At 40.2% G+C, this 27,360-nt stretch overlaps 2 protein-coding genes and 1 pseudogene across 3 annotated transcripts; all 3 read left to right on the forward strand.

The window, feature by feature from the left end:
• Positions 1–228: 228 nt before the first annotated feature.
• Positions 229–7,185, forward strand: LOC129370256 (kelch repeat and BTB domain-containing protein 12-like). 2 transcript variants are annotated; one of them, XM_055046100.1, is made up of 10 exons: positions 229–334; positions 1,660–1,860; positions 2,009–2,193; positions 2,290–2,422; positions 2,500–2,733; positions 2,856–3,214; positions 4,356–4,629; positions 5,300–5,447; positions 5,970–6,167; positions 6,309–7,185. In XM_055046100.1, the coding sequence occupies exons 2-10, from the start codon at positions 1,690–1,692 to the stop codon at positions 6,455–6,457; spliced, it is 1,851 nt and encodes a 616-aa protein (XP_054902075.1). In that variant the 5' UTR covers positions 229–334; positions 1,660–1,689; the 3' UTR covers positions 6,458–7,185. The 2 variants fall into 2 exon arrangements, with proteins under 2 accessions (XP_054902075.1, XP_054902076.1); XM_055046101.1 differs by having other exon boundaries at positions 1,663–1,860.
• Positions 7,186–8,095: 910 nt separating this feature from the next.
• On the forward strand, positions 8,096–14,948 carry LOC129370407 (bone morphogenetic protein receptor type-2-like; annotated as a pseudogene).
• An 856-nt stretch (positions 14,949–15,804) lies between these two features.
• LOC129370406 (NUAK family SNF1-like kinase 1) lies at positions 15,805–27,152 on the forward strand. The gene is made up of 7 exons (XM_055046375.1): positions 15,805–16,306; positions 19,880–20,000; positions 20,436–20,587; positions 21,670–21,735; positions 23,824–23,943; positions 24,774–24,906; positions 25,013–27,152. The coding sequence occupies exons 1-7, from the start codon at positions 15,974–15,976 to the stop codon at positions 26,152–26,154; spliced, it is 2,067 nt and encodes a 688-aa protein (XP_054902350.1). The 5' UTR covers positions 15,805–15,973; the 3' UTR covers positions 26,155–27,152.
• The last annotated feature ends 208 nt before the right edge of the window (positions 27,153–27,360 follow it).

Genomic DNA, 27,360 nt, shown 5'->3' on the forward strand with positions numbered 1-27,360 from the left:
AAGAGTCTGAGGACATATATGGCCCAGAGTTTCTGATCTTGAAAACAAGAGACTTGTATTGCTGTAGACATTCAAATTCAAATGAAGCATTGATGTTAGAATGAGAAGTAGCGTAGCTGTAAATGTAAACTCAGCTACGGCTCTGCTGGCGGTGGCTGATCTATTTTAAACTCACTTCATCTATGAGCTTGTTGTTGACTGCTATGCCTTCCCAAGCTGTAAATAGCACAGAGCACAAGTGCAGCACACCTTCACAAACAAGCCTTGATACGCAGCTTGTAATGTGACAATTTATGAGATCTACGTTGAGAAACCCCTTGATTTTAGGAAACAGGTAAAACTATTTTTGCTTCTTAAGTTTGTTAAAAGCATTCTTCAGTGTGTTTTTCCCCTGGAAGGGACTTGTGAATGTTTAACCTTCTCATTGACTGTCTACTGTATATTTAGGAGGAAATAGTCTTGAAGGGATTTATCAGGCGCTCGTATTATTTTCTGTCACAGCTGCACTTTGTACGAATTTGAGAAATAAATCTCAATGCATTTGTTTCAACTGTTTTAAAATTAACAGAAGAATAAAGTGAAACTTGGAATGAGTTTCGATCTCTTTTCCCTTTTGCCTTTGACAAACTAGGCATAAAATCACAAGTTTTTTTTTTACCCCGGAACTGACAGAAATGGTGAAGACATTTACATCGAGCCTCTATGGAGATCGAGGTCCATGCTGCTCAGGAACTGCATGGACTATTTATGCTCCCAGCGTTGAGGAACTTTCTCTTAAGTACATGATGACGTTTTTCTTTCCTGAGATTTTAGATTCTTTTTCTGTGAGACTTTCATTAAGCTTGCTAGAACAAAGAGAGCTGCACTACCAGCAGTCTTCCCAAGAGCTCTGGCTGCTTGCAGGCAGCCCACACACATTTACAACTCTGCATCGAAACCACACATCTTCCTCCCATTTTTTCAGGATGACCTTCGCATTCCAACAGTTGGAGCAAGGCTCCGAGCTACACCGCTTTGTTGACATCCAGCAGACGCCCGGCTCTGTTTCACTTAGTGATCAACTGTTAAATTTATATAAGAAAATGCTGAATTTAAAGGTAACATTTCCCATTACGTTTTCCCTTTTCAAAACAAACAAAACATATTATTCTGGCAAGCTATAACAAGCGAATTTTATTGAAGACCTTCACATTACATCTTGATGATTCTTAAATCACTTTTCTTCCAAATTAAAGACTTAAAACTCAGTCTTAGGACCCAAACCCCTATGACATCACATATTAAGCATTGCAATCAGAAAATTTAATTATTCCCAGCAGGAGAAGAAAAACATTTTCTGCAGAAGACAGAAAGTCTTCTTACAGTCCATCACTGCCCAACTAATTATTATTATTATTATTCCTCTGTAAGAACAGTGTAACCCGTGCACTGACCTTGCAAAAATGGGGGAAAGAAATGTTTTTGCAAACGGCGCTTCTCATTATGTTCTTCATGTTGAATTGTCTGTGCATGCCCCTGGAAGAGATGGACTTTATCTTGTAGCTGCTTTGAATCAACAGAGGAATAAAGCAAGATTTGGGAATAAGTGTGAATCTTCATCCCCTTTTTACTTCGACACGTTTTGCATAAAATGTCACGTTCGTATCTCCAAACTGACAGCAGTGGTGCAGTCATCTAAAACAAGTGTCCATGGAGAGCGAGGTGCAGCCGTCTGCTCAGGAACAGCATGGGTCATTTCTGCTCAGGCAGCTCGCCAGAATGAGAGCAGCTGAAGAGCTCACTGACGTCATCCTTCTTGCAGAGGGCATTTCCTTCCCATGCCACAAGGTGGTTCTGTCTGCATTCAGCCCTTACTTCCAGGTAAAACAACAACAACAAAAATGCCACTCTGTAGAGAGCAGATTTTAAAGATTTCAAAGGACAACACAAGACGTGTCAGCCTGTGTTTGGCAAAACAGTTTGAAGCTGACATCTAGTCTATTGAAACTGAGTGATTGTTTGGTTGCAGGCTATGTTTACATGTGGTCTGAAGGAAACTCGAGGAGGAGAGGTGCCCCTCAGAGACACAGCTGCACAGAGCCTTGAACTGCTGCTGAAGTACATGTATTCGGCTGAACTCCCGCTTTGTAACGACAACATCCAGGGAGTTGCTGCTGCTGCTGCCTTCCTGCTCCATGTGGATGGAGCTTTTAGGTGGGATAATAATCTCGGTTTGGGTGAATTTCCAAGAACCAGCGACTGTTGTACAGGAGCTAAAAGGCTTTTACTTCCCACAATGCCTTTTTTTAGGTTGTGTCAGAGCCACATGGAGGCCCACATGGATGCCTCAAACTGTGTTGGGCTGTACTATTGGGCCAGAGATCTTGGTGCTATTGATCTGGCTGACTGTGCTTTGAAATACATCTGTCAACACTTTACCCAGGTGGAGCTATTGCTGTCAAATTTTCTTTCAACTAGAGCCTTATAAGAAAAAAATATTTATTTTCTGCATCTTTCAAGGTTTGTGAGGAAGAAGAAGTGCTGGACCTTGATTCCCAGCGTCTTGGGACTCTCCTGGGATCGGATGACCTCAACATATCACAGGAGGAACTTGTGCTCGAGTTGGTGCTGCGGTGGGTTGAGAGGCACAGGAGCAACTCTCAGAGCGAAACCCAGGCTGTGGAGTTGCTCCGGCGAGTGCGACTAGAGCTGGTGGATCCTGGATTCCTCCGGAAAGCGAGGAGGAGGAACCCGGTGAGATGGGATTGGAGAAAATGACCAAATAATGAGGTCACTAGTCATAACCCAAAAATGTCAAAACATTATTAGGTACAATGTGCAGATGTTTTCTTTTAACGTAGAAATGAACGTCCTAGGTACTGCTGCGGGATGCAGAGTGCTTTGGCATGATCGATGCTGCCCTGCAGACCTCGAGTCTCTGTGAGACGTCCGCTCCACCTCGTCCACCTCTTCGATATGGCATGGAGACAACAGATTTGCTGCTCTGCTTGGGTGGAGTGAACACAGAGGGTGTGCCAGCGAGACGTGGAGGACTTGCTGACCAAAGTTTTTGCTTTGCACCCCTTGGTAGAAAGACCTACTACATCCCGTCTCCGCTGAGAGACTATGGCGGTCAGGGCCAGGTCACAGCAGGAGCAGTGACCCGGGACAGCAGCATACTGGTGGCTGTAGAGGCCGAGGATCAACACAGGAGGAAGAGGCTGGACATCTACAAGTTAGGACTATTCCTTGAAAAAGCATTTATATTTTTTGAACTTGTTACGACTGCAAACTTTTCCAAATTGTCACTCTCCTAAAATAATGAGCTATGTGATGTTTTTTTTTTTTTTTTTTTGCCAAAAGTGATTTGTTTTGCAAGAGGTGGTGATTTTTTTAACCCCCCCAAAAATTATCTTTCGGCAAAAACTATTTAGGCCATCATTTTGTGAATGTGATGAAACAATACTAAAAAAAGGTGCTGAGCATGTGTTCATCTTTCTTTTTAGTTATTATGGGTGCTTAGAAAACAAATACCACAGCGAATACTAAGGAACACAGTACAAAGTGTAGGGGAAATCTTGTGGTCAGCGTTTTCAGCAGGGTTTGGCTTTTAAATCCCTCTGAAAATGGAAAGAATATAAAATACCTGCCCAAGCTGACAGATTGACAAGGTCAGCATTTTTCCTAGAAACAGGCAAGAAGTCCATGACAACTCTGGAGGAACTGAAGAACCGCTAAGACAAATTTAATCATGTATTCCACAAACCTGGTCTTAATGGAAGACTGCCATAAAAAAAGCATCCCTGTTGTTGAAATAATAGCAACGATACACACATCATATTTGCATTTTGCTGCAAGCCATTTAGGACAGAAGTTCCCAACCCTGGTCCTCTGAGCCCAGTGGACTGCATGTTTTAGACATATCCCCACTCCACCACAACTGATTCAAGTAATTGCATTAACTCCTCTGCATGCCTCCAACATCTATCTGTAGAAGCCTGATAATCACTCACTCATTTAGGGCAGGTGCGTAGCCACAGCGAATATAAAATACTCACATGCTCTCGTGACTGAGTTTGAGAGACAGCGATGAATATCCAGATGCTCAACGCTGGTAGACACCTGGATCAAAGAATTTGATGGAGTTCAGGAAAGCTGTATAGAAACACCTTCCATGTTTTTATTACAACGTAAATTTGGAATCCATGGATCACCTCTGTCCTCCTCAAAATGTGTGTGCTATTGATTTGTGTCAATGTAAAGATACTAATTGGGGAAAAGGAGTATGAATTCTTCTCAAGGTACTGTGTGTGAAAAATGAGACATTTCAAAAATGTTGCTGCTTTAAATTTCTGCGCTGCCTGTTTATGTTTCAGATACAGTAATTCTGAAGAGAAAATCTGGGTGAAGCTCTGCTCTGCACCCTTCAGAGACATGTATGCCTTGGGGTTGGTCGGAGATGCTCTGTACCTCATTGGCGGTCAGATGAAAGTGCGTAATCACTACGTCATAACGGACAGTGTGGACAGATGGTCACTGAAGAGAGGAGGCAGCTGGCTCAGCTTCGCACCTTTACCACTTGCTTTGGCCTGCCACTGCACTGTGAGCCTGAAGGAGGGTCTCTACGTGCTGGGCGGCTGGACCCCACAGGTACAGGAGGAAGTACAATGTGCTGGAGGTGCATGTAATCATGTGTCTGAAGGGAAAGCGATGCCTCGTGTAGGCTTGGGACAACTAAAAGAAAAATCCTAAACCATATGGAGAGCCATTTCACCCGAAATAGATTAAATAAGTCAATAGTTGGATTCTTTTTTTTCCTATTTATATTTGCTTGTTTATACATTTCTTTATTTTTTTTATTTATTTGCTTGTTTCCACATTTATTTCTGCCTATCATTTTTCCATTTTTTGTATTCATATGTCCCATGAATCAGGAACAAATAAGTACAAATGAACAAAAAAAACGGAAAAAGGATAGGCAGAAATAAATGTGGAAATAAGTAAATAAATTCATAAATAAATAGGAATAAAGAAACCAATTACTTATCCATGTATTTAATTACTTACCTGTTTATTTACACTGTCATCAGAACATTTGATCTTATTCTTTTCATTAATCTTCATGCTTATGAAAACGCTTTGGCGCCCCCTTCTGGTAGAAACAACGAAGGCTTTAAAAAAGCTCTGTCCATCTCTTAGCTGATTAAATTCAAGCATAGATTAAAGTCTTATCTGTAATTGAACAAAAGCCCCTTTGATTTCTAAATGAGTTTCCTGTTTTCCTGTCTTTGAACTACCCGTCTTCTCTCCCGTTCCTCAGGACCAGCCAGACGATGAGCCTGACAAGCTGAGTAACAGAGCGTTTCGATTTGACCCGAGCAAAGACAGGTGGTCAGAGTGTGCCAGGATGAAATACTCCAGGTACCGCTGCGGCACAGCTGTACTCAACGGAGAAATCTACATATTAGGTGAGACTCTGGGACTATCGGTTTAGTTCATTTATATAGCAACAATTTGCATAAAAAAATTATTTTAAGGCACTTTTTGTTATAAACGGGTCTGAAGTTTGCGTGTCAGTGGCCCAGTCCTGAATGAGACTTGGCAAAACACAAAATCTAGCATGGAGAACTTTTTATAACATAAGAAATAAAGAGACAATACAAATATAAATGAAGAAGTTAGAAGCTTAACTTAGGCTCACTGGGCCAGGAATACTATTTGGAAGAAAAGAGCAATAAAAAGGAAAGCTTTCGATAGCAATGACCTCTGTTGCTCCGTCCTCACTGTGACTTTATTTATATGGAGAAGAAAAACAAACAGAGCACACATTTCTATTTGTTACAATAGCTCACTGGCTCTGCTGAAGAAAATAGACACAACTAACCCAAAAAACTGGTCAATGGAAAGAGTGAAAATGCAGCTGGGCAAAGGAATATGAAGTTTATCTTAAGTTTTCTGAACGGAAAATTTTTTTGCCCGTGTGTTTACAGGCGGTATAGGATGCGAAGGTGAGGACTGTGGACAATCACGGCGCTGTCTCAGCTCTGTAGAAATTTACAGCCCAGATGCAGACAGCTGGAGGCCGGGTCCAACACTCCCCACAGCCCTGCTTTCGCTTCGAACCAACGCCTCCAACATAGGAACGGTAGAAGGAAAGCTCTACCTCTGTGGATACTACAAAGGGGTTGGTGAGTGACACTTCCTGTTCCTATATACGGTTTTCAAGCTGCATTTTGGATGCATCAGAATAAAGGAATGCAAGATGACGAATGAAACATTGCTTCTGCAAATTAGACTTTGGGTCAGTCATCATCATACATTTACTGCAGGTCGTCATGAGATCATCACCAAGGAGATTTTGGAGTTGGACCCTGCAGACTGTGTGTGGACGGTTGTGGAGAGACGAGCAGCGATGCACGACAGCTATGATGTTTGTCTGGTGGCTAACCTCAACCCTCGGGACCTCCTGACACCCTGACTCAAGCACCTCCTCATGACTCTCTGAGAAACAATGCAAGGGCCTGATATGTGTGCGTGGGGGGTGACTGCAACGAGTGGCCATTCTCACAAAGCTTCATTCTGACATAAATACTTCACTCCCACATGTCAGACGTCTCAAAACAAGACTGAATGAAATAGGCTTGTGTGCATTTAGTTTATATGAATCATTTTGCTGCTTGATGAAATGGATGACTTTCATTAAATAGCTTTTAAGAAAGGCTTATAGAATAGTTTTGTTTTTGTTTGTTTCTTTTACAAAAACTGTCTAAAACTTATAAGCACAAAAAAGCCTTTTTAAAACTTATTTGACATGAACATCTTAAAGGATAAACTTCCTGACATTGTTGTATAAAGTGCACTCCAAGCTTGATAGCTACCCTGGAAAAGACATGTAAAAATGTTTATTAAGATGTGTAAAAAAAAATTTATGCAGTAACATGCTTTTATAGAAAGCTCATCTTGAAATTCAGATTACACATTCAGTGAAATGAACTGTGTATCAGCGCTGTACTATTAAAACTTTGCACTACCATTTTTGACAAATAGACAGCACTTTTTATTTTTCCATACGATTTCACAGAGAGTGGTGTTTTTGACCATTACTTTTTGCACAGTTTTTCCAGAAGCCTGGGTCCTTTCTGTTTGGGATGTGGGTCTTTGAACTGTGATGTTCAGGGAATGAATAAAGTTTTGTTGACAGAATGATCATTTTGGTGTTGATTTGATCAAGTTTTTTGGTGTTGATTTGATCAAGTTTTATGGGTTATTCTCCTGCTGATAAACCCAGTGATAAAAAGTCCCTGTGGCTGTGAACTTTGATAAGATTCCTAGAGTTTTTAAAGGCGAAATACCTTTAACTGTATAAAATATTTTCACCCAAACTACTGCTAAGTTTGGATCCTATTGTAGATAATAATAAAGAAATGCGTCTAATTTATAGTTTTTAATGATATAAAAGGAAAACTGGTCATTTAAAGATAAACTGTGCTGTTGACTGTGACAGATGCAAATACTCTTGGGGTTTTTATGCTTTAAACCTTTTCCCTTTCCCCTCCAGCTAATAAACATTTAAAAGTTAATACTGTTAGTTTTTATGTTGGAATTGTTCTTATATGTACATATATACTTTGTCATTTTGAATCGTAAATAAAAGCTTGATATGCAAGTTTAAGTCTGCATACATTACTTTTACAGAGACATAACTCAGTGGCACAAGATGGTTTGTTTCAGTCGCCTGGCTTGAAGCTGTGACCACGACAAACCATTTACAAAATAAAAAAACAAATTCAAGCAAATTCAGTTAACTTTTTTTCAGCTGCCTGCTTTGAACATCAGTATTCCTGCTACTTTTATGTTTTAAAAGAAAAAGACCAACAAATCTGGGAGAATTAATTCTGCAGCAGAAATCATCTTCAGATTTGGGGGAAACTCTCGCAGCAACCATGAGGCAGACTCACTGGCAGTATCTCTGAGCGGCTTCAAGACAACCAGTGTCCTTCTGCAAGGATAACAGCGCAGGTGTGTCAGTGGGAGTGATGAAACGTGGGAAACTCCTCTGACATTCTCAGAAAGGATACTTTCAGCTTCCCAGCCTCCAGTCTCAATCCAGCATGAAGAAGTGGTTTTTCCTGGCTTTGGGTGAGTGAAGTGAAGCTCTTTCTTTCTTAAAGTTTTTGCTGTGTGCATCCGTATTGCTATTTAGTCATCATACGGTTTATAAAATCAGAATTTTTTGAATAGCTTTTTGCAATAATAGAACTAGAAAATGTTTTTGCACCACAGAAGCTGTCTGTGCATGTGTTGCATGATCCTGTCTCCTGAAACTAAGATGGTACATAAATAATTCTCTACATAAACTGATGCAAATAGTTCAAACAAATTCAAACAACCTCTGCTTTAGTCATAATATGTGTTTGGAAGGAAAAATAAAGAAGAGTTGTCTGAATGAACAGAAAGACTGATGGATGCCAACCTGAACCAGTTCAATTATTAATCAACACTTTCTTTGTCATTGTAGAATGTCTCTTTATGCAAATATGTCACCAGTCCTTACTACAGAAGAGACGTTGTGCTTTCCAAGTGACAAACTCAAGGAATCACGGCTACTCCGCAGCTGGGAATGTGACTGGCTCTGTGCAGCTCTGTGAAAACACCGACTGCTGTTTGGCCATTTATCGGATCGTGAATGACCAGCTGAAGGTCGACACGCTCGGTGAGAAAGCTCCATGTCCAAATGAGAGAATCGGGGAGTTATTTAACAAAAAGCAGTCACAGTTCATGTTTATTCAACATCCAAGAGCAAAGATTTATGAAGGAATAATTCTTTGAAACATCAAGAGTTTGTGTGCGTTGTTCTTATCCACATGTTTGTTGTTTTTCAGCATGCGACAGCGTAAACATGCTTTGCCCACATGAAACCTGCAAGGCGCAACCACCCTTCATACATAACTTCATTACATGTACATGCAATACAGACATGTGCAACAGTAACATCTCGTGGAGTCCAGGACCAGAACAGCCTCCAGAAACCGACCACCATACAGCAGGTACTCACTAATTTTTTTATTTTTTTACAAATAACTGTTGGATGTAGCTAAAAATAAAATCTCTGCTTTTTTCCACAAAATTTTACTCATTCAAACAAAAATTTAAAAAAAAGAAAATAAATGGAAATGGACCTGTATTTGTTTTTTTTATCCTTTTTTTTCTTTCAGCTGAAATCACAAAAGCATTGTTGGTGGTGGTGATTCCGTCCTTTACTGCTGTCATTGTTATTGCTATCTGGTGGAGAATATACTACAAGGAAAAAAGTAAGCTTCATTTTTCTGGTGTATTGTATTTAGGAGGCTTTGGGAGACATATCAAGTTAACACCAAATCTTTAAATGTCTCGTTCTTAGATCAATGTAGATAGATGGATATACTTGATATTCAATCAAATGACATCCAAGTAGAGCTGAAATGGAGGATGAGAATAAAATACTGAGAAAAATTCTACGTCCATCTCGAGCTTCCTTCTAATGGATTTAGGAGAAATTTTCATGTTTCTCATCTTTTGTACACAGCTGCCTAATTGTGCTTTATGTATTCTACTAAAGACTGATTCTGGGGATCAGTAATAGGTTTGCAGAGATTACTCATAAAAGATGAATCAGAACCCTGTTTTTTGATCCGACTGAGAACATTTAGGAGAATTGCATGTCATAAACAAATTTTGAATCTTTAAATTAACAACTCGTTAGTTTTGATTGGATTTCAAGTGGTTTAACTGGATATGAAAAGATACATATTTATTGGTCATTGTTGTATCAGCCTCTGTCACAAAATCATGAAAAACAATTTGAATTGTTTTAAGTCACCATAAAAAAAAGTTGTGTCTAAAATAAAATATGTTTTTGAGTAGTTAAACAATGTTGGGCATACAAGACAAATTGACAGTTCTTAATAATTTCTAGAAAAAGAAAATCATGTTTACTTGTAAATGAAAGAATTCATGTGCTTTAAACTTTGGTAAAGTTTCAGAGGTTATTAAAGTATATAGCAAGTCTCACCTGAAGTGTGAATATTTTTATTTATTAATTTCTGCTGTTTTCATGTTTGGTATCTTTACTGCTCTTTTTCATTTTGTCCTGTTTTTCAGACAAAACGAAGATCCAAATTGAAGGTAGGTTCAGATGTGCTGGTTAAGATCCAGATCTCTTTCTTTAATAAAGCAGCTGGACCTTGATGGCCACTTTAGTAACAAACCAGTTATTATCCTGATCCCACCTGTGTGATGACCTCAGCAGACAAACACAAACGTTTTTGTTCTTAAATCAAAAAAAAAAAAAACAATAAATATTCTTGAGTAATTGTTTGAACTTTTTATCTTATTTTTATGACATTTTCAGGACGTCTCCAGTAAACCTTGAGTCTCTTTCATTCTCTGCTAAAACTGACCTTGGTCTTTATCTTAGACACATAACTCCCCTTTACCTTTGCTACTCTTCTGCAACATCTTAGCAGATGTTTAGTTCGGCCATCTTAAAGCGAATAAATACACCTGCATGTCTGCCAGATCCGCTGTAAAATGTCTTCTATGTTTTTAGAGGAAAATCTGCAGTCGGCCTGCAAGGACTATAACATCCAACAACAGTGTTCCTGTCAAATAAAAGCTTCAGAGAACCGGATTACGGACACTGAACTGCAGGGGGTGAGTCTCAGAGTGTTCTTCAGACATTTTAGTAAGTCCTGAAAGCTTCTAGATTTTCTCTCTTTGTGTATCTGACAGGTTCTGGGACGAGGCCAATTTGCAACTGTTTATCAAGGGAAGCAAAGGGGAAGTGTGGTGGCTGTGAAAGTGTACAGTGCAAACTGGAAACATCAGTTTATTAATGAAAAGGAGGTTTACGAGCTTCCACTGATGAAGCATGAGAGGATTCTCCAGTTCTTAGGCACGGAGTGGAAACCAGACAATGGCAGCCTGCTCATTGTGCTTCAGTACGCTGAACATGTGAGTACGGAAAGGTCCTTTCATATTAACCAGTCTGAGCCGCATAAAGGGTTTGGTTGGGGTAAATTACTTAGATTGTTTTCAATTTACTGAAAGATCAACATATAGGAAACAAAAAGGAAATGATCCTCATAAACAAAAGGGGTTTCCTGTTGCTAAAAGGTGACACTATTAGCAAAGGTGTTATTTTATTATGTGAAAGTCAGTCAAAGGGAAGCTCCTGTTTCATTGAATGTTTAGCAAATGACAGTTCGAAAAATGTCTAAAACATCTAAAATACAGTTAAGTATGGAGAGGTTCAATTTCCAAACTCAACCTAAATAAAAAAAATGTGAAATCTAGACATATAACTTGCTAAATATGTGTGAATGTACTTCTGAATCTACAGACATTTTTGCATTTACAGAAAACTAAATGTTATGTGACATGAAGTGCAACGGTGCAGATGAAACGAGAGGGTAGCAAAATAGTTGTTAAGGCAAAATGTTTAGATTTTTGTTTGTCAGACTAAAGAAGATATATCAAAAGAATAGGTTTACCCCTGAATGCATTCACAAACAATCTTCTGACCACTAATATTGCTTTTAGAATAAGGGCTAGATTGCATTTTACTTTTTTCTGGAGATTTTCATAATATCTTTCCCTTTTGTCCTGGAGTTGATATGCACACTTTGGACCAAAAGATGTCCATTTCTGGGACGTGGGACCAGTCTCCTTCCTGTATCTTAACATCTGGTTTCAGAAAAACACTGAATATTTTTGTGCTAGCCAGTTTTAGATAAATAACATTATTAAAGAAATAAACAACTTCATCACTAGAAACTCTACTTTCCTAATTTAGACTTTTAATCAACCTCATATTTTGTAAAGCTGATAAGATGCTATTCTATCAACCATTAGAAACATGCAAGAAAACAACTTTTTAGATATCTAACAGAAAAAAAGGAGGGATGTAGATCCAAGAGTAATCTACATCCCTCCTTTTGTTTTTGTTTTGAATGTGGACAGTTTGCATTTCTCCAGCTGAAGGCTGGATTTATATTGTCACCTTTTTTTTGACCTCTGAACTGAGTGGCAAACTTCTTGAGTCCTGGACAGTCGTCTTGTCTTTGATTTCAGGGTTCTCTTCATTCCTTTCTGTGTAAACACGCCAGCAGCTGGATGCTGTCCATGAGGCTGTGCCAGTCCTTATCGGAGGGACTTTCCTATCTCCACTGTGACCTCCACAGCAATGGTACTGGCCAGAATCCCACACCACAAAAATGTGTTTACATGTTCACATTGTAGCATGCACGCTAGAGAGCTGAATCTGACAGGACTGACAATGACGTGTTGCTTCTGACCGAAAACTGTTACAGAAACTCGATCAGCCGGGTGATGAAATATGGATTCCTACCGCATGGTTTAGAAAAAACACCACATTTCTAATGGGTTTGCAAAAAAAAAGTATACACATTTGCATATAGTGTGCAGAAATCAAGGATATTCTGCTGGAATTGTCTCAGAGTTACATTAATCACTTCTTCACAAGCGAATGCCTCCTTAAATCATAAACAACTGATACATAATGTATGAGACATAATGTGATAACTTATCAAAATATCACCTCTCTTTCATGCAGCAGAGAAATGTGTTGGGTTTTTTTGCTTCTTTTGCTAATGTTGCCAACAATAATAAGGAGGATATGATGAGCTGCAAGCAGGGTGAAGCTGATATGGTCGGGTTCATAAATCTCATTGTCAAGCATCTTTCAGCTCATACCACTTTGAATGTATAAATAGCTTTTAGCAATTATTTGGATAATCAGCAAATTATCCAGAAATCTAGACATAGCTCTTGCAAATGTTTACAGCTGCAGCTGTGTAGAATACAAGTCATTGCAGGGAAATGTGATTAAAAGGAAGCATTTGAAATGTCTGAGTCTTTCTTTCGCACAGATGTGCACAAACCTCCCGTCGCCCACAGAGACCTCAGCAGCTCCAACGTGCTGGTGCGAGCAGACGGGACTTGTGTCTTGTGCGATTTTGGATCCTCCACGATCCTGCGTTCTTGTTCAGGATATCGCTTCTGGAGGAACCACTCCACAACCATGACGGTGAGATGATTTGTTGGGAATCAAAAATCTTACTGCCAAATCAATTCATTAAAAAAAAAAAAAACACTCAACAGAAAAGAAACAATCTGCACAATTTAACGCTAGGTGACCAATTTTATGTCTCCTCAAGCTCTTAAAAGGAACCATGCTTTTTTTTTAGTCAAATTCACAGTCCCCTGATTGCTGCTCTGTGAACTACATGCAGATGAGATGCTGGAGGGCTCTGTGAACCTCAGCAGCAGCTCTTTTCTCCTGCAGGGCGACATCTATGCCTTAGGTCTGATTTTGTGGGAGATATGGATGCGCTGCTCTGACTTGTTTGCAGGTAAGTTACTGTTGTAGCCAAAGTAATATATTGATCTTTTGGAACAGAACTGCATTGTTTAGTTGTTTTTTGGGGGGAAATGAACACCTTATTTATAATATTTTATGATGAGACAGATTGGGATTTTTCATGTGAAGTTAAGTTGTTAAAAAACTTTTGACTTTCCCTGCAGTACCTGGTGCCATCTTCATTTACTATTCAGTGAATTCACAGAAAGTTGAAGCCAACATCTAGTAGGAGAGTCATCAAAATCAAAGTGAAGTGTTCTGGGATCTTAAAAACAAATTCACAATAAAAGACATTATAGTGATTTGTGGAAACGATTTTTGTAAGCTTTTTAATCATCATCATTCTTGAGTTTGGTTTGATTTTATTAGTCCTTCTTGGATTAACCTGTGGGTCCAGGGACTACTTAATCTGGATTTATTCTACATAAATATGATGCAACAAAAATGTTGAACTATAGGTCCTTAAGTTCAACCTTCAGTTGAAAAACATCTTTATAAATGAGGTTTTTAATGCTATGAAGTGTTGACCAGATGGTGGTGCTCCAGGACCGAATGTTCGTACGACCGCAGGAGTTCACCCTTTAACTCAGCCTTTCATTTCTCAATCAGTAGTTGTAAAAGTCCTAGATATTACGAGTGTGTCACAAAACACCTGTAAGAAATGTTCTTCTGTTCAGAAGTCCCTCCCTGGATATTCCTAAAACCCCCCCAGTTGTGCGGTTTGTGCACACATCCTGACTGGTTGCTGTGTCAGGCGGTTTAGTGAAAAATAATAATAAAATAAATTTGAACTGATTCAACACTCTTTGTCTGTTTCCCCACAAGTGCATTGAAAACTCAAAATGCACTTTTAGGATTTTGTGCTATAAAAAAGCAGAAACCCAGGCAGCATCTGATAGGTTTTCTGCGTAAAGCTTGTTTTCCATATTATGTTCTTCGAAATCCTAAATTGTGCAAAATAAAAAAGAAAAAGCTCTTATTGTGCGAACAGATTACAGATTAAATTCATTTCAGTTTGTGCAAACACTGTCACCGACAGGGGGCGCTGTTCCAGAGCATCTCCTGCCTTATGAACTGGAGCTGGATGCCAATGTAACACTGGAGAGGCTCATCCTGTTTGTGTCTGAGATGGACAGGAGACCCTCCATTCCTGGAGACTGGGACACGTCGCCTCAGGTGTTAACCGAGACTCTTCGCTCTCGCTCGTGATTGTGCGGTTGAATATCAACAGTGTGACGCGCTGACTGAAAACTAACTCAACCTTTTTCCAGGGTCTTGGCCTAAAGGAGCTGCTGACAGACTGCTGGGACCGAGACACGGACGCACGGCTCTCAGCTCCGTGCGTCGTGGACAAATTAATGTCTCTGTAACCTTCTGAACGCGATGGTTTTTGTTCTGTTTTTTCCTTCCAAGTTGATACACATACAGATATAAAGATAGTAGTTCTCGTTTTGTCTCACCGCTGTTTGTTGGAGTTTCTCATTTTTAGCGCACTAACAGTTCACATGTAATCTGATCATAAGCTTTCAATAAAGACGTTTTTGATTGAGGTTTGAGTATTTATTGTTATAGCAGATTTCATTTTTTATTCATTTTTTTATTGAGAAAAAACTCGCACATTATTATTATTATTATTATTATTATTATTATTATTATTATTATTATATCACCAGCTTTTGGTTTCAAGAAGGTAAACCAAGAGATATTTGGCAGAAAAGTGAGAGGAACTTCAGGCAGTTTGTGGCTGAATTTGGGCTCATTTGGGTTCAATATAGCAGCAACTCTTAGAAAATAAGAGGCATATATTAACGTGCATCGTCATAGCTGTAAAAATTACTGGATTGCATATGTATTACAAATTTCTCTGACTCTTGAAGTGACGTTCTCTTTGTGAAGTTAATTTTGTCTGTTAAAAACCAAAGGGATCATTAAAATGTATTATCAGTAAGTTCAATTAAACCCTTCAGGTGGGCATTACATATGAATTATTAAGAGGTCATTGAATACCTTTAATATTTAAAATAAAAAAAATAAAAAAAACATTTGATCAATTTCTACGGCTGGCTGATTTTACACAATGTAATGTTTTTTGTTTTGTTATTTCCCCTCATAATCTTGCGTAAAGGGCGCAGAAGAGGATAAATGAGTAAAGGCTTTACTTCCTCTGGCTGGTAAAGCATCAGGAAACACGGCTGAGTGATGTGGGGGAAGCGGCCGCACATTCCGGGCATATTTCCCTTCTGTGCTACTCAGTCAAGAAGGAGCAAAAGCCAGAATGATGCCCGATGACGCGCCGGCATGTTGGAGGCTCCACCCATCTCTCTGGACCATGCGGCTCCCTGTTGCTGAGCTCATTAAGCCGAGAGAAAGAGAGAGAGATAGAGAGAGAGAGAGAGAGAGAGAGAGAGAGAGAGAGAATGACTCAGATCCTTCTTAGCGCGTTTATCTGCGCTGCGACTTCCTCCTTGCGCCTATAAACTCTCTATATGGGCAACTCCAAGCCTCCCTGCGCCAGCTTTCGCAACAAACTCTGCACAAGCTCCTGACAGCTGCGCTCCGGTGCCCGGGGGGAGGATGGGCAGACGGGAGTCGCACGGCAGAGGCGCGATGAACCCCAGCCACCTCTCCGAGCTCGGCCGCCTGCAGGACTCGGCGTCCAGCGGCCACCGCCGCCACCAGCAGCAGCAGCACCAGCAGCAGCAGCACGGGGAGCAGCTCCGGGGGACGGACAGCGGCGCAGACAGGAGGCAGAGGAAGGCGGACCTGGCCGCGGCGGCAGCGCCGGTGGAAGTGAAGAAGCACCAGCATAAACACAACCTGAAGCACCGCTATGAGGTGATGGAGACGCTGGGGAAAGGCACCTACGGCAAAGTCAAAAAAGCGGTGGAGAGAGCCAGCATGAGAACAGTGAGTGCATGTCACAGTTGTAGGATGTAGATTTTATTCACGAAATGGTCTCTAAACTCTGGCAGTGAAGCAAGCAGTTTTTGAGATGTTGCAGGGGCGTCTATAGTTTTTTTTTTTTTTAAGGAAGGACAAATGGGAGGTGGGCTGATAATGACGGGGTGGTTCACCAAACCAAAATGTTTTGATAACAAAGTAATTAAATACAAGTCCCTGTAGAATCACATTGTTCAAACAACCAAATAGTTTCTGAGTTCATGTTTTCAAGCCCAGGTTCCAGATGATGCCAGGAGGGATGAACATACAAAAGGGGCCAGATGAAGGACAAAACAGAAATGCATATTTAATCAGATGTTGTTCTGTTGTCTCCTAAATTCATGTACCAGGGGTGTGTGTCATTAAATTTGTGCCCCCCGCCCTCTTTGATAGGGGGCCTCTGTGACGCTTTGTGGTCCCTGTGTCTATATCTACTTGCTGTGGTTCTTAATTATTGATGCTGAATACTTGCTTCCTGTTCTGCCAGGCTGAAATGCCTTTGCTCTGACTCACTCAGTGCTTGGGGTAAGAACCCTACAATCAGCCTCCAACAGTGGTTTGACCCAGTTCACTGGAAACCAGCAAAAACCCATCTTATGCATTGACAGACATTGTCTGTTTTACTTCCGAACCGCAGATTCTGACTTGTTTTAATAGTGGATTTCTGTTGCTGAGTGTGTGCGTGTGTGTGTGTGTGTGAGCAGAGTGAGAGGGTTTGTTAGGACTTGGGGAAAATGCAGAATTCCTTGTGCCATTAACCAACGCATACCAAGGATTCTTTGAAACAAAACGGACATTATTTTTGGAAACGAGGCGAAGGGGCTGTTGTTTGAGCTCAGCAAAAAGGGCAAGAGGAGGAGGAGAAGGTAGAGGAGAGTTTTACAGCAAATTGAAGACGAGACAGTGGTTTTAGATTCAGGATCAGAATTACCAACATGCCAGAAACATCACAGGATCAGAATAAAACTAATTTTTTTTAAAAAAATGAACGATTCAGATTAAGATTTGACTAATTGTATATGTGTCAGATGTATTTTATTCCTTAACACATAATTGTATCAGATGTTTATAGGTCCTAAATTGCAATGCATTTTCAAATCGCTAAAGAAAAACACTGCGAAAAAGATCTTCACATTTACCGCTTATTGCATTTTGTGTTTTTTTTGTTTTCTCCATGTGAACACCTTGATTTGTTTTAATAGAATCCCAAAGCCAAATCCTCTGCTTCCACCCTGAAAGAGATGATTTCCTTTAATGTCAATTTACTACAGCGTGCCTGTCTTGGTCCAGATGCCTGTAAGCAGCACACAGCACAGTTTGTGATTGTTGGCTATGAAAGGAACAGCTTAAGGCTCTGTGTTTAGCCGAGCACTGAGGTCCAGGGTCTGTTTGGCAACGATCCCGTCTAATCCCACAGCTAAATCTTTCGCAGATGCTTTAGTGACTCTTGGGATGCATATGTGTGCCTCTCCATGTATGTCCATGTCAGGAAAACTTAGACTTCAATAATCACTTGGCACACAATCGAACCTGACTTGTCAATTTTTCAGCCTCCTGAAGAAGAGAGAAAGGCGGATGGAGCTGTAAACTCCTGTTACTCTCACCTTAAATAGCCTCTGGATTTCTACTTCTTTTGCTCTCACTTAAAGCGCAACTCTGACCAGCTCTTAGTGACTCATGCAAGCTGCAGCTTATGTTTCCTGCATTTGTGAAGCAGCGACTCTAATCTAAGAATTTGTCACTCCGCTCATTATTTGGCAGAACAACGAGGCACAGCGGTGCTTCTGATATCTGCACACAGCAGAGTGAGCTCATACAAGTGCACACATTCTCAAGCTTCCCCGATTGAAACTTGTCAAGAAGGGTGAGCAATGCTCTCTTTATGCAAATTTTCAGCAGCTGATGCTTGGCAAATGCCGACAGCAAAACACAACTTGTTTTTGCTCCATAATTTGTCTCCTGCTCTTTCCCTTCCATTTGTTCTTTTTGCAAAATTTGATTCAGCATCTCATTTTATCCATTCATTTGTTTTGTATAATTTCCTACTAGATATATTCTGACAATAAAACACACCTGGTTGACGAAGTATTGATTTTAACTGCCGTATTTCACACAAATCTAAAGTGTTTATAGACACAAGAAAACTGATAATCCGGATGTATGTGTGTATCTGTGTCGACGAGGTCGGACGAGCAACGTTTGACTTGTGTCAGTGTCGATTCTGCAGTATTCAAGTCCCATCCCAATTTGACCTGATCCTCTTCACAAATCGCTTCCATGATTTGGCAAATCTTCCTGCTATCCATGCAGTGTTTTCCATCACTGTGAAACAAACACCTCCAAAAATAAGTGTCAGGGTAAACTTGTTTTTGGAAGGATAGCCTCTGTCTTAATTAAATATTGATTTACAATAATTTTGGAAAACAAATGCAAAGAAAAAAACAAACAAAAAGAACACACACACATTGCTTTACATGTAACAAATTATATCTGAAGTAAGTTTGATTGATTCCACAAAATTAAAACTCTGACTATTGCATTTAAATGGTGACATAAAGGACTTCTACTAATGAATTCCACTTGTCACACTATTCCCTTGTTTCTCTGGCTATTCAGGTCAGCAACTCACTAGCAGGCCAACACTGGACAAGTGCCATTCGGCTGATAACTGCTCAGCATATGGACTCCAGACTGCAGCCCAGCAGTGGAGATTTTACTTCAGAACAAAATCTCAGTTAATGTGGGAAAATGTCTCTGAACGTCTCTTGTTTGACCGTTGAAAATGCAAAGCATTCCCAAAAGCAGCAATTTCCCTTCATTACGTAGCTTCCTCATCAATTATGGAAGGTCAGGCCAGTCGCAGGAATTCAGTGGCTTGTGTTCGCCTTGCACGACTGCAGCTAACGGAGCGTGTGAATCGTGTCTTCCCGTGTCCCGTAAACATTTTTCCAGCAGCTGAGAATGCTACGGCAGTGACCTTGGGGAGGAGGGGTGTAGTTCAACCATATTCAAACAGCAACATTATTGTGTGTTTAAATGTCAACTCTGCTTGTGCACATCCTGTGATGCGTATTAATCTAAGGTTAAATTCTGACGTCCGCTCTTCGCTCCTCTCCTTCGTTCTGTTTCTCTAAGAGAATCCAGAGCCGTTTAGTGGCTCATGTTGGGGGAGGTCTGTTGTGGTGCTCCTGTATTTGTGGATTTAGGAGGTTGGGGGGCCTACTTTGGGGTGCGCCAGGGATTAAAGAAGAGGAGTTTTTACTCCACAGCTGTCAACCTTCCGCATCTTAGTGTGCTTACTTCCCTGGACAGCAGCCTCTAAAACCAACATAATCACCTCTAATACCCACAGATTGTGCAAGAGAGTGTCTATAACTGTGCTTCGAGTGCGCATGTGCAAAAACACTAATTTTTAGAAGTTAAAGAAAGAATAAACCATATCGCCCAGTTTCCCTCGTGGTACCGCCAGAACAAGCTTTCCAGAGATTAAATTCATTTTGGAAAATTTTTTTAATGCTCAGTTGTATGTTTCACTCCCAGGTGGCAATCAAGTCGATCCGAAAAGAACGCATCACCGACGATCTGGACCGGATTCACATCCAGAGAGAGATTGAGATCACCTCCTCACTCCGACACTCCAACATCATACGCTTCCATGAGGGTAAGACCGTGTTGCATAAGTAGAGAGAGGCATAGATATCACTTATTCAAGTGATATTATGTTCACTCAGTTCACATAAATATTTTGTCTTCATTATTCTTTCAGACAAAAACAGCAATGACTTCATCCAACTAAGATTTTTCTAGTCATTTAAATGGCTTCCTGATCTGTGCATTTAAAAAAACATTTTTTTCCCAATACAACTTATTGGTGTGTCACTTTTTTGACTTTATCTGGCGCACATCATTTCTTCATATTTTTCCATAATGCCCAAAATGCACTCAAAAATTGACCCGAGTAGATCTAGATGGTTCTTAAAATTTCTACGTTTAGAACTCTGCAGAGCTGAGTGCCACAACAAAATAGCACAAACAAATCATGAAGAATGTGTGGAAACCCTGCCTGTGAAACCTTTCTTGCGTGCTGTGTTGACAGTTTTCGAGAGCCGGGATAAGATTGTGATAGTGATGGAGTACGCCAGCAGAGGGGAGCTGTACGACTACATACAGGAGAGGAAGCGACTGCCGGAAACAGAAGCCAGAAGCATCTTCAGGCAGATTGCTTCAGCCGTCCACTACTGCCACAAGGTCAGACACGCACACGCTCCTCAAATGTGCCGCAGAAACTGAGTATAAACTGGGGCAACACATGAACGCATGTGCCGAGTATTCAGCTGAGCGTTAGTAAATACTGTAATGCTAAATCCACTAAATCCTAATCATAATACTGTGCTGAAACCTGACTTTAGTTTCAGATCTCTCTGGTTTCGGAGCACATTAGGCTCTGATCGCTGTTCGCAGTCACATATTTACATGTTCACCGACCTCCTTTATGAATTGGGAAAGGACCAAATCCTTCTTTTCTGTTGTTGATGTCAACATTAAATTAGCAGCCTTGCCAAAAAGCAGGAATTACCAGGGAAATGCTTAAATCCGGTTAATACACAGCAGCAGCTAGAGAGGAGCTGTGCCTGACGGTCAGCTGAGCTGGAAGTAACAAACACGTTTTGTTGCTTGTTGATTTTCCACAAACTCAACATATGGAACTCGAAATGACATCCAGCACCTACGGTTTGCAGGAAGGATGGAATTTGCTGTCCTGCTGCTCCTGACTATATTCTTAAAATAGAAACAAATGTTCTGGCATGAATGAATAATTGACTGTGCTGCAGAAGTATGCAGGGCACACAGAGGTATTTTCAGCTCTTCCAGAGTTTTTTGTTCCATAAAATGAGCCATGATGAAAATAAGGATAAACCGATTGTGCAGAAAACACATTCTGGAGACATGGGTCATTTCCTTCACAAAATGCACCTAAGAGGATGAAACTAATGAAAGAATGGAGTCTCTGAATTCTTTTGCGTCACTCGACTTCCTGGGTGGTCATATATATCTATTGAGGCCTTGTCTTTTCCTGTGAGTCACTGCCAACTCAGTATCTATGGAAACACTCAATCCTTCAACAAACCTTTCCTCCAAAAGGAGCTGAAATGGGGGGTTTTCCACCTCCGATTTTCCAGACTCCACATGTCTCCTGACTTGTTGGCACCGGTCAGGAGATTGAGTCATAGCCAGATTAAAAAAAAAAAAAAAAAAAAACCCAAGCCAATTGTTTCTCTGCTTGATAACCTGCCTCAGCGATCTCGTGCTCTGTCTCTGCTCTCTTGCAGAATGGTGTCGTGCATCGAGACCTCAAGCTGGAGAACATCCTTTTAGACAAAGATTTAAATGTAAAGGTAAGGCTCAGCAAATCCAGCTAATCACATTTGAAAAACATCATTTTCTGATCTGACTTAAAGATGTTTAATATTTGTTCAGAATCTACACATTACATTCAAAACTAACTTTTATTTCAATTAATTTGAATAAACATCCCACCTCCCCAAAAAAAGGTGCATTTTTGCATGAAAACTGTTTTTCACTAATGGAGCGATATGCATAGCTTTCTATCAAAAGACAGAAAAAAAGTGAACATTCTGAACATGCATGTAAAGACTTCATCCCCACGAAAATGGCAATGTTATTTTTATACTATCCACACCGAACCCCAGTAAACATTGTGCAGTCTTATAAAGTTACCCAGGGGATGTTTTCTGGACTTGCCTGGACATTACTGGCCTTATATGGGAGCTGTTCATGGCCAAAAGGGAACGCAAAGAATCCAGCAGCAATCTGGGCAGATAGTTAATTTTTTTTTTTTTAAAAAAGCAATATGTGCAGACTTCCCAGCAGTTCTTCATTCTTACCTAATCTAAACAAGCTCACCACACTGACCTCTCAGAGCATGTGCTGCAGGAAATGACCAACACTCATGTGTTTGTCTTATGTCTGCACAATAGAAAAATGTTTAATGGCATGAATAAGAAAACAGAAACATTAAGCCATGTTTTAAATAACTTTGAGTCTGGGTCAGTTTAGACTCTTGTGTGCATTGCAGTGTCTGAATGCAGTGAATACTTTAGGAAAATGAGCAAATTATGATGATAATTGATCACTTTCACTGTGTAAAATCCCCCTTAAAGAAGAACACTTTGCAGAGCAAATAACATTTCTTGAACGATAATGTTTATTTTATCCAATAAATTATAATATTCAAATTTATTGAATAAATTAGAATATTAGACCCATTCAGTGAATTAGAATATTATTAAAAGGTTTGTTCATTTTAATAAGCCTATCACCAAATGAAACATATTATATAAATGAATTAGTCATTTGTGTTTTAACATCTGTTTCTTTTAATCATAATTTTCTGTTAACAGTAAACAACACGACATTTAAGATTAAAATATTACATCAGACCACTAAAAAACAGAAATATGGTTTTAAAAAATCACTACCTGCTTAAATGTTATTTATCAAAAGGTAGTTTTAATCTGACAAGCAAGAGTCATCACGAAATATATTCTAATTTACTGAATTTGACAGTATGTTGACATTGCACATTTAACCTCACATTGACCTCAACGTGCAATCAATAACACTTCAATGTATGTGCTACTGCAGACAAAAAAATAAAGCACATATGGCTCAAAGTTTTGATATGCTGCTTAGTTTCTCATATTTTGCAGATCTTCACCTGTAATATTTTTAGCTTGGCTTTAAGCTGGTTTCTTTGGTCTTTCTAAAGTTTCCTAGCATCTGTGATTATTAAACTTGGACATTAAGCCATCTGAGATGTCTAAACCTTGTTGGAACAAGTGAAGGAAAGTCACGATCTTGCTTCACAAACACACACCGTTGTTGCCACTGCATAAACAAATAAAGACCACAGAGCTATGTTGTGTACACAATGTCACCTTTTGGATTTAGGTCTCTGTTGTTGTGGGCCTTCGTGTGATGGAAAAAATGTTGCCATGTATTTTTAACACCAGAGCTTGTGATAGTGGGCTGGTGTGCATGTTAATAATCTCTCCAGATAGAGTCGGGGCACTGTGTGTGTGGTTATGCCTCCTCGCAGCCTGGATGAGTGATTGTTCCGTTACGTAAGCGTGCAAGCAGCGCCAGGCTGATGTTTTTGGCTCTTCTCTTTCCTTTCTCGCACATTAACTGACAAAAAGTCTTCACAGGGCTAATTTTGGACCGTTTAAAATAGCTGTGAGTTGTTTTGTGCTTTCAGTACTAAATTTGCAGAGAATAGTCAGTGAAAAGGAATCCAGAGTCCAGGATGTGAGTGGTAACGTGAATGTTTGGCAATGTGTGCACTCCAGCAGAAAGTTTGCGTTTTTATAATGTTGTTGTGTTTATTGTTCATGTTTTGTTTGTGTTTTCTGTCTTCTTTCAAATCCAAACCTGTTGTTTTGTTTTCCGCCTTCTCTCTGCAGCTTGCCGATTTTGGCCTTTCCAATAATTTCCAGACCGGCTCCCTGCTGCAGACCTACTGTGGAAGTCCTCTCTATGCTGCTCCAGAGATAGTCAAGGGGCTGCCGTACACCGGACCAGAGGTGGGCCCGTCATCATGGTGGTCTAAAACACCACTTACTGGGAATGTTATTTCTGTAGGATAGATCAAATTATTCTTTGAACTTTGGGATTTCTAAATGCTCTCAAGTGTAAAAAAAAAGTGCTTTTAGAAATAGTTTCTGCATCACTACTTCTTATGGCAGCAAATCAGTTTTGATTTCATCAATCTCATCATGGATAGGATCCTAATTATATATCTTCCTGATATCACACAGCGTTAATTCTGCCTGGTTTATATATATGATTATATTCACATATAAGCACACATTCACATATGCTTATATATGAATATAAGCATATTGTGTATATGCTTATTCTTCCAGATATGTGGTTATGTCATGTTTCCGATATTTCGCAGACAATGAATCGGTCAATATCCTCTGTGTGTAATAATACTTCCCAGTTTCCTTCATTCACATCCCTTGTCTTTCTTCCTGTTGTGTTATTTCCTTTTCTCACTCCTGGTATGGCACTACGTCAGCTTTTGTTATTCCACCGGATTTTCAGCTCGAGCATGACTTAAGTTTACGTGAATAAATTAATTACATCGTTGCTTTATATCTGTTCTGCATTCTGTGTCACAGCAGCCTTTGGATTGAATAAAAGTGTGTGTACAATTTTATTTGTCAGAATGCGTCCATTGAAAGTGTTCACTCTAAATGGATGATGAACAATATGAACTCCCAGACAAACCCTTTACGAAGATCAATGCAGAGCATATTTCTTTGCGTTGATATTTCTCACAGTGTAAAAGTTTCTTAAAGCTCATTGTTTTAATAGAAGACATTATTTTACCCTTGTTGTGTGTTAGGTGGACTGCTGGGCTCTCGGTGTGCTGTTGTATGCGTTAGTTTACAGCAGCATGCCTTTTGATGGGGCCAATCACAAAAAACTGACTGAGCAGATCAGCCAAGGCCGCTACTGCAGACCCAACCCGCCTTCAGGTAAACCAATAAAACGTTCACCTCCAATAAAACGTCTTTAAGGCGAATCAGGTGTGATTGCTTTGTGTTAAGCCTCTTTAAATAGCTGTTGATCTGTTCCTCCCAGATGCCTGTGCCCTCATTGACTGGCTGCTGACGGTACGTGCAGATGAGAGGGCCACCATAGAGGATGTTGCCCACCACTGGTGGGTAAACTGGGGCTACGATGAGAGTGTTTGTGACTGCCCCACATCTCCGCACCAAGAATGCCCTTCGCCCTTGCTGGCCCGCTACATCGACTGGCAGAATCAGGTGGGCAAAGCTGGCGAAATGACATCTGACCCTGGAAGCAGGACTTTGGACTCCTCCTGTCGTCCTCAGCTAACATCGAACTCATTTTACTTCAGTTTACCTTTTAAAAATGACTGCGGAGGAGGAGGAGCAAGAGTCCGTGAAGGAGCTTCAAATCTCAGAAAGTCACGCAAGGAGAATGCAATTCCACAGACTACCATGGGAGCCTCCACTGATATTGGTTCTGCAGGTGTGTCTCCTGCTCCAGTGGCCACTTCCACCCCAGAAAGAAGAAAACCCAAAGGCATACTGAAGCATCAGAGGAGTTTAGATTCAGTCTTTCACAACTCTCCAAAGGAAAGTTCCTCCCAAATGTGCAACACTCTCCCTCACCCGCATCGGACACAAACACTTGTTCACACGCATGTAGATGTCTTGTCCAAAACCCTTCCTCACCCACCTACGTTCAGTCAGCCTTCTTCTAAGATGCCAAAGAAAGGAATACTAAAGAGTCGGGGCTCGGGTTATAACTTAGCCCCTGATCGAAATTGTTCTGGAGAAAGAGTACAAGAGAGCGATGCAGGTCAGTCAGGTTCTCACAAGACTTTCCCGACTGCAGAAGAGAGTCCCAACATGCGAACAGAGGCAGTAAGGAGACGGAAAGGTATTCTGAAACGTAACGGCAAGTTCTCTCGCAGTCTGGATCTTACTGACAATCCCAATCCATCTGACTGTTTGGCACCTGCAACGTTCCCCGAGGCCCTGCAGCAGCTCCTGCGGTCCTCTGGGGACACCGAGGGCCGACGCAGCCGCCCCTCCAGTGTGATTAGTGAGGACAGCCTCTTCTCCTCTGATTCCTTCGATCTGCTGGACCTCAGCACTCAGTCACAACCCAGGATTTTCTCCCAGGGGCGGCGGCACAGCGGCGGCGGCTCTGAGGAGGACGAGGTTAAAGGAAACAAAAAAGGACAGAAATAATAATTAATGTGATAACCAATAGCTGTTGTGTTGAAAAGAGTGAAGGATCCTGATCTCTGGAACACTGCAATTGTTGACATTAACTGGGAATGTGAAGCACCATTTGTGATTGTATTTGCACTTACAAGCACATGACCCGGGGGGTCCACCATCCACCTCTGAGATCAAATCTCCTCACTTTGATCTCGTCTGCACAGTGAAACATCACCTACTGTACACAATGCGTGTGAAATGTGAGGATCAACAAATGTTTGTTTTTAAAAAATTTTCAAAAACACAAGTTATCTTTACGTGCACAGATGAGATATTTGTGTACAGTGATAACCCTTTGCGATTTCCACAACTCAACATATTTACATGACAGTATTTGCAATTGATCTAATTAGCTTTTTTTTTTATTTATGTCAAATGGAACTAAACTGACAAAATTGTTTTTTACTTTATGAGCCTTATGAAATTAATTGATTCTATTTGGACATTAGGATATTTTATTAAGCAGATTAAAGGCCACTTTGTTGTTTCTGTGGAAACTTTTGCCTTATTACAGCCAGGTTTCACCAGGTTTTCATCTAATATTTGTTCTTGTGTAATTCTGCTCGTGAAATATGTTTCAACAGGAAGAATTAGAGATTAATATGTGATGAGAGCCAGGAGTTCGACTACTCTGAAGTGCGTTAAGGGCAGTTTGTGTTTTATTTTGTGTTGAAATACTAAATAAGAAGATGAATAAAGCAGCAAAAGTAGATCTGCTTCCTTTAACACTTTTATTTATTCCTCACAGTATTGACTGTGTGCTATTTGCTCATTTGTACCTGAACCGATTGAGTTTCAGATAGTTTTTTGTTTTTGTTTTTATTTTTGCTGTAACCACACTTGTGCTGCTGTGGATGTTTAAGGTGATCCGTGCAAAAAGACGTGCTTTAAAAAAAATAAGGATATTCCTTGTGTTGACCTATTTTTTACTTGTTCTGCAACAGTTAATAAATTATTTGAATCAATATGTTGTCAAACTTTCATGTTTTTTTTTTTCTGGTGGGAAAGCAAAAAAAAAAAAAAGCATGAATCTGAACAAGAACTTGTGCCATTTAAAAACATGGGCATCCAGCTCATTATAATAAATCATAACATAACATAACTGAAAGCACACTACAATGAAACATTAAACTTCCCACTTACCTTTTACTATTTAGTTACCAGTCTGGAGAA

Source organism: Poeciliopsis prolifica, unplaced genomic scaffold (assembly GCF_027474105.1).
Source record: "Poeciliopsis prolifica strain line A6 unplaced genomic scaffold, Auburn_PproV2 SCAFFOLD023, whole genome shotgun sequence".
In the NCBI taxonomy this organism is placed as follows: Eukaryota; Metazoa; Chordata; class Actinopteri; order Cyprinodontiformes; family Poeciliidae; genus Poeciliopsis; species Poeciliopsis prolifica.

What these genes read in the sequence shown, in the direction of transcription:
- LOC129370256 (XM_055046100.1), top strand. Translation starts at nt 1,690, where the DNA reads ATGGAGAGCGAGGTGCAGCCGTCTGCTCAGGAACAGCATGGGTCATTT. An exon ending in AAGCGAGGAGGAGGAACCCG is followed by an intron (nt 2,734 to 2,855) that starts GTGAGATGGGAT and finishes TGAACGTCCTAG; the next exon opens with GTACTGCTGCGGGATGCAGA. An exon ending in CGGAGAAATCTACATATTAG is followed by an intron (nt 5,448 to 5,969) that starts GTGAGACTCTGG and finishes GTGTGTTTACAG; the next exon opens with GCGGTATAGGATGCGAAGGT.
- LOC129370406 (XM_055046375.1), top strand. Translation starts at nt 15,974, where the DNA reads ATGGGCAGACGGGAGTCGCACGGCAGAGGCGCGATGAACCCCAGCCAC. An exon ending in AGAGAGCCAGCATGAGAACA is followed by an intron (nt 16,307 to 19,879) that starts GTGAGTGCATGT and finishes TTTCACTCCCAG; the next exon opens with GTGGCAATCAAGTCGATCCG. An exon ending in TGCCGTACACCGGACCAGAG is followed by an intron (nt 23,944 to 24,773) that starts GTGGGCCCGTCA and finishes GTTGTGTGTTAG; the next exon opens with GTGGACTGCTGGGCTCTCGG.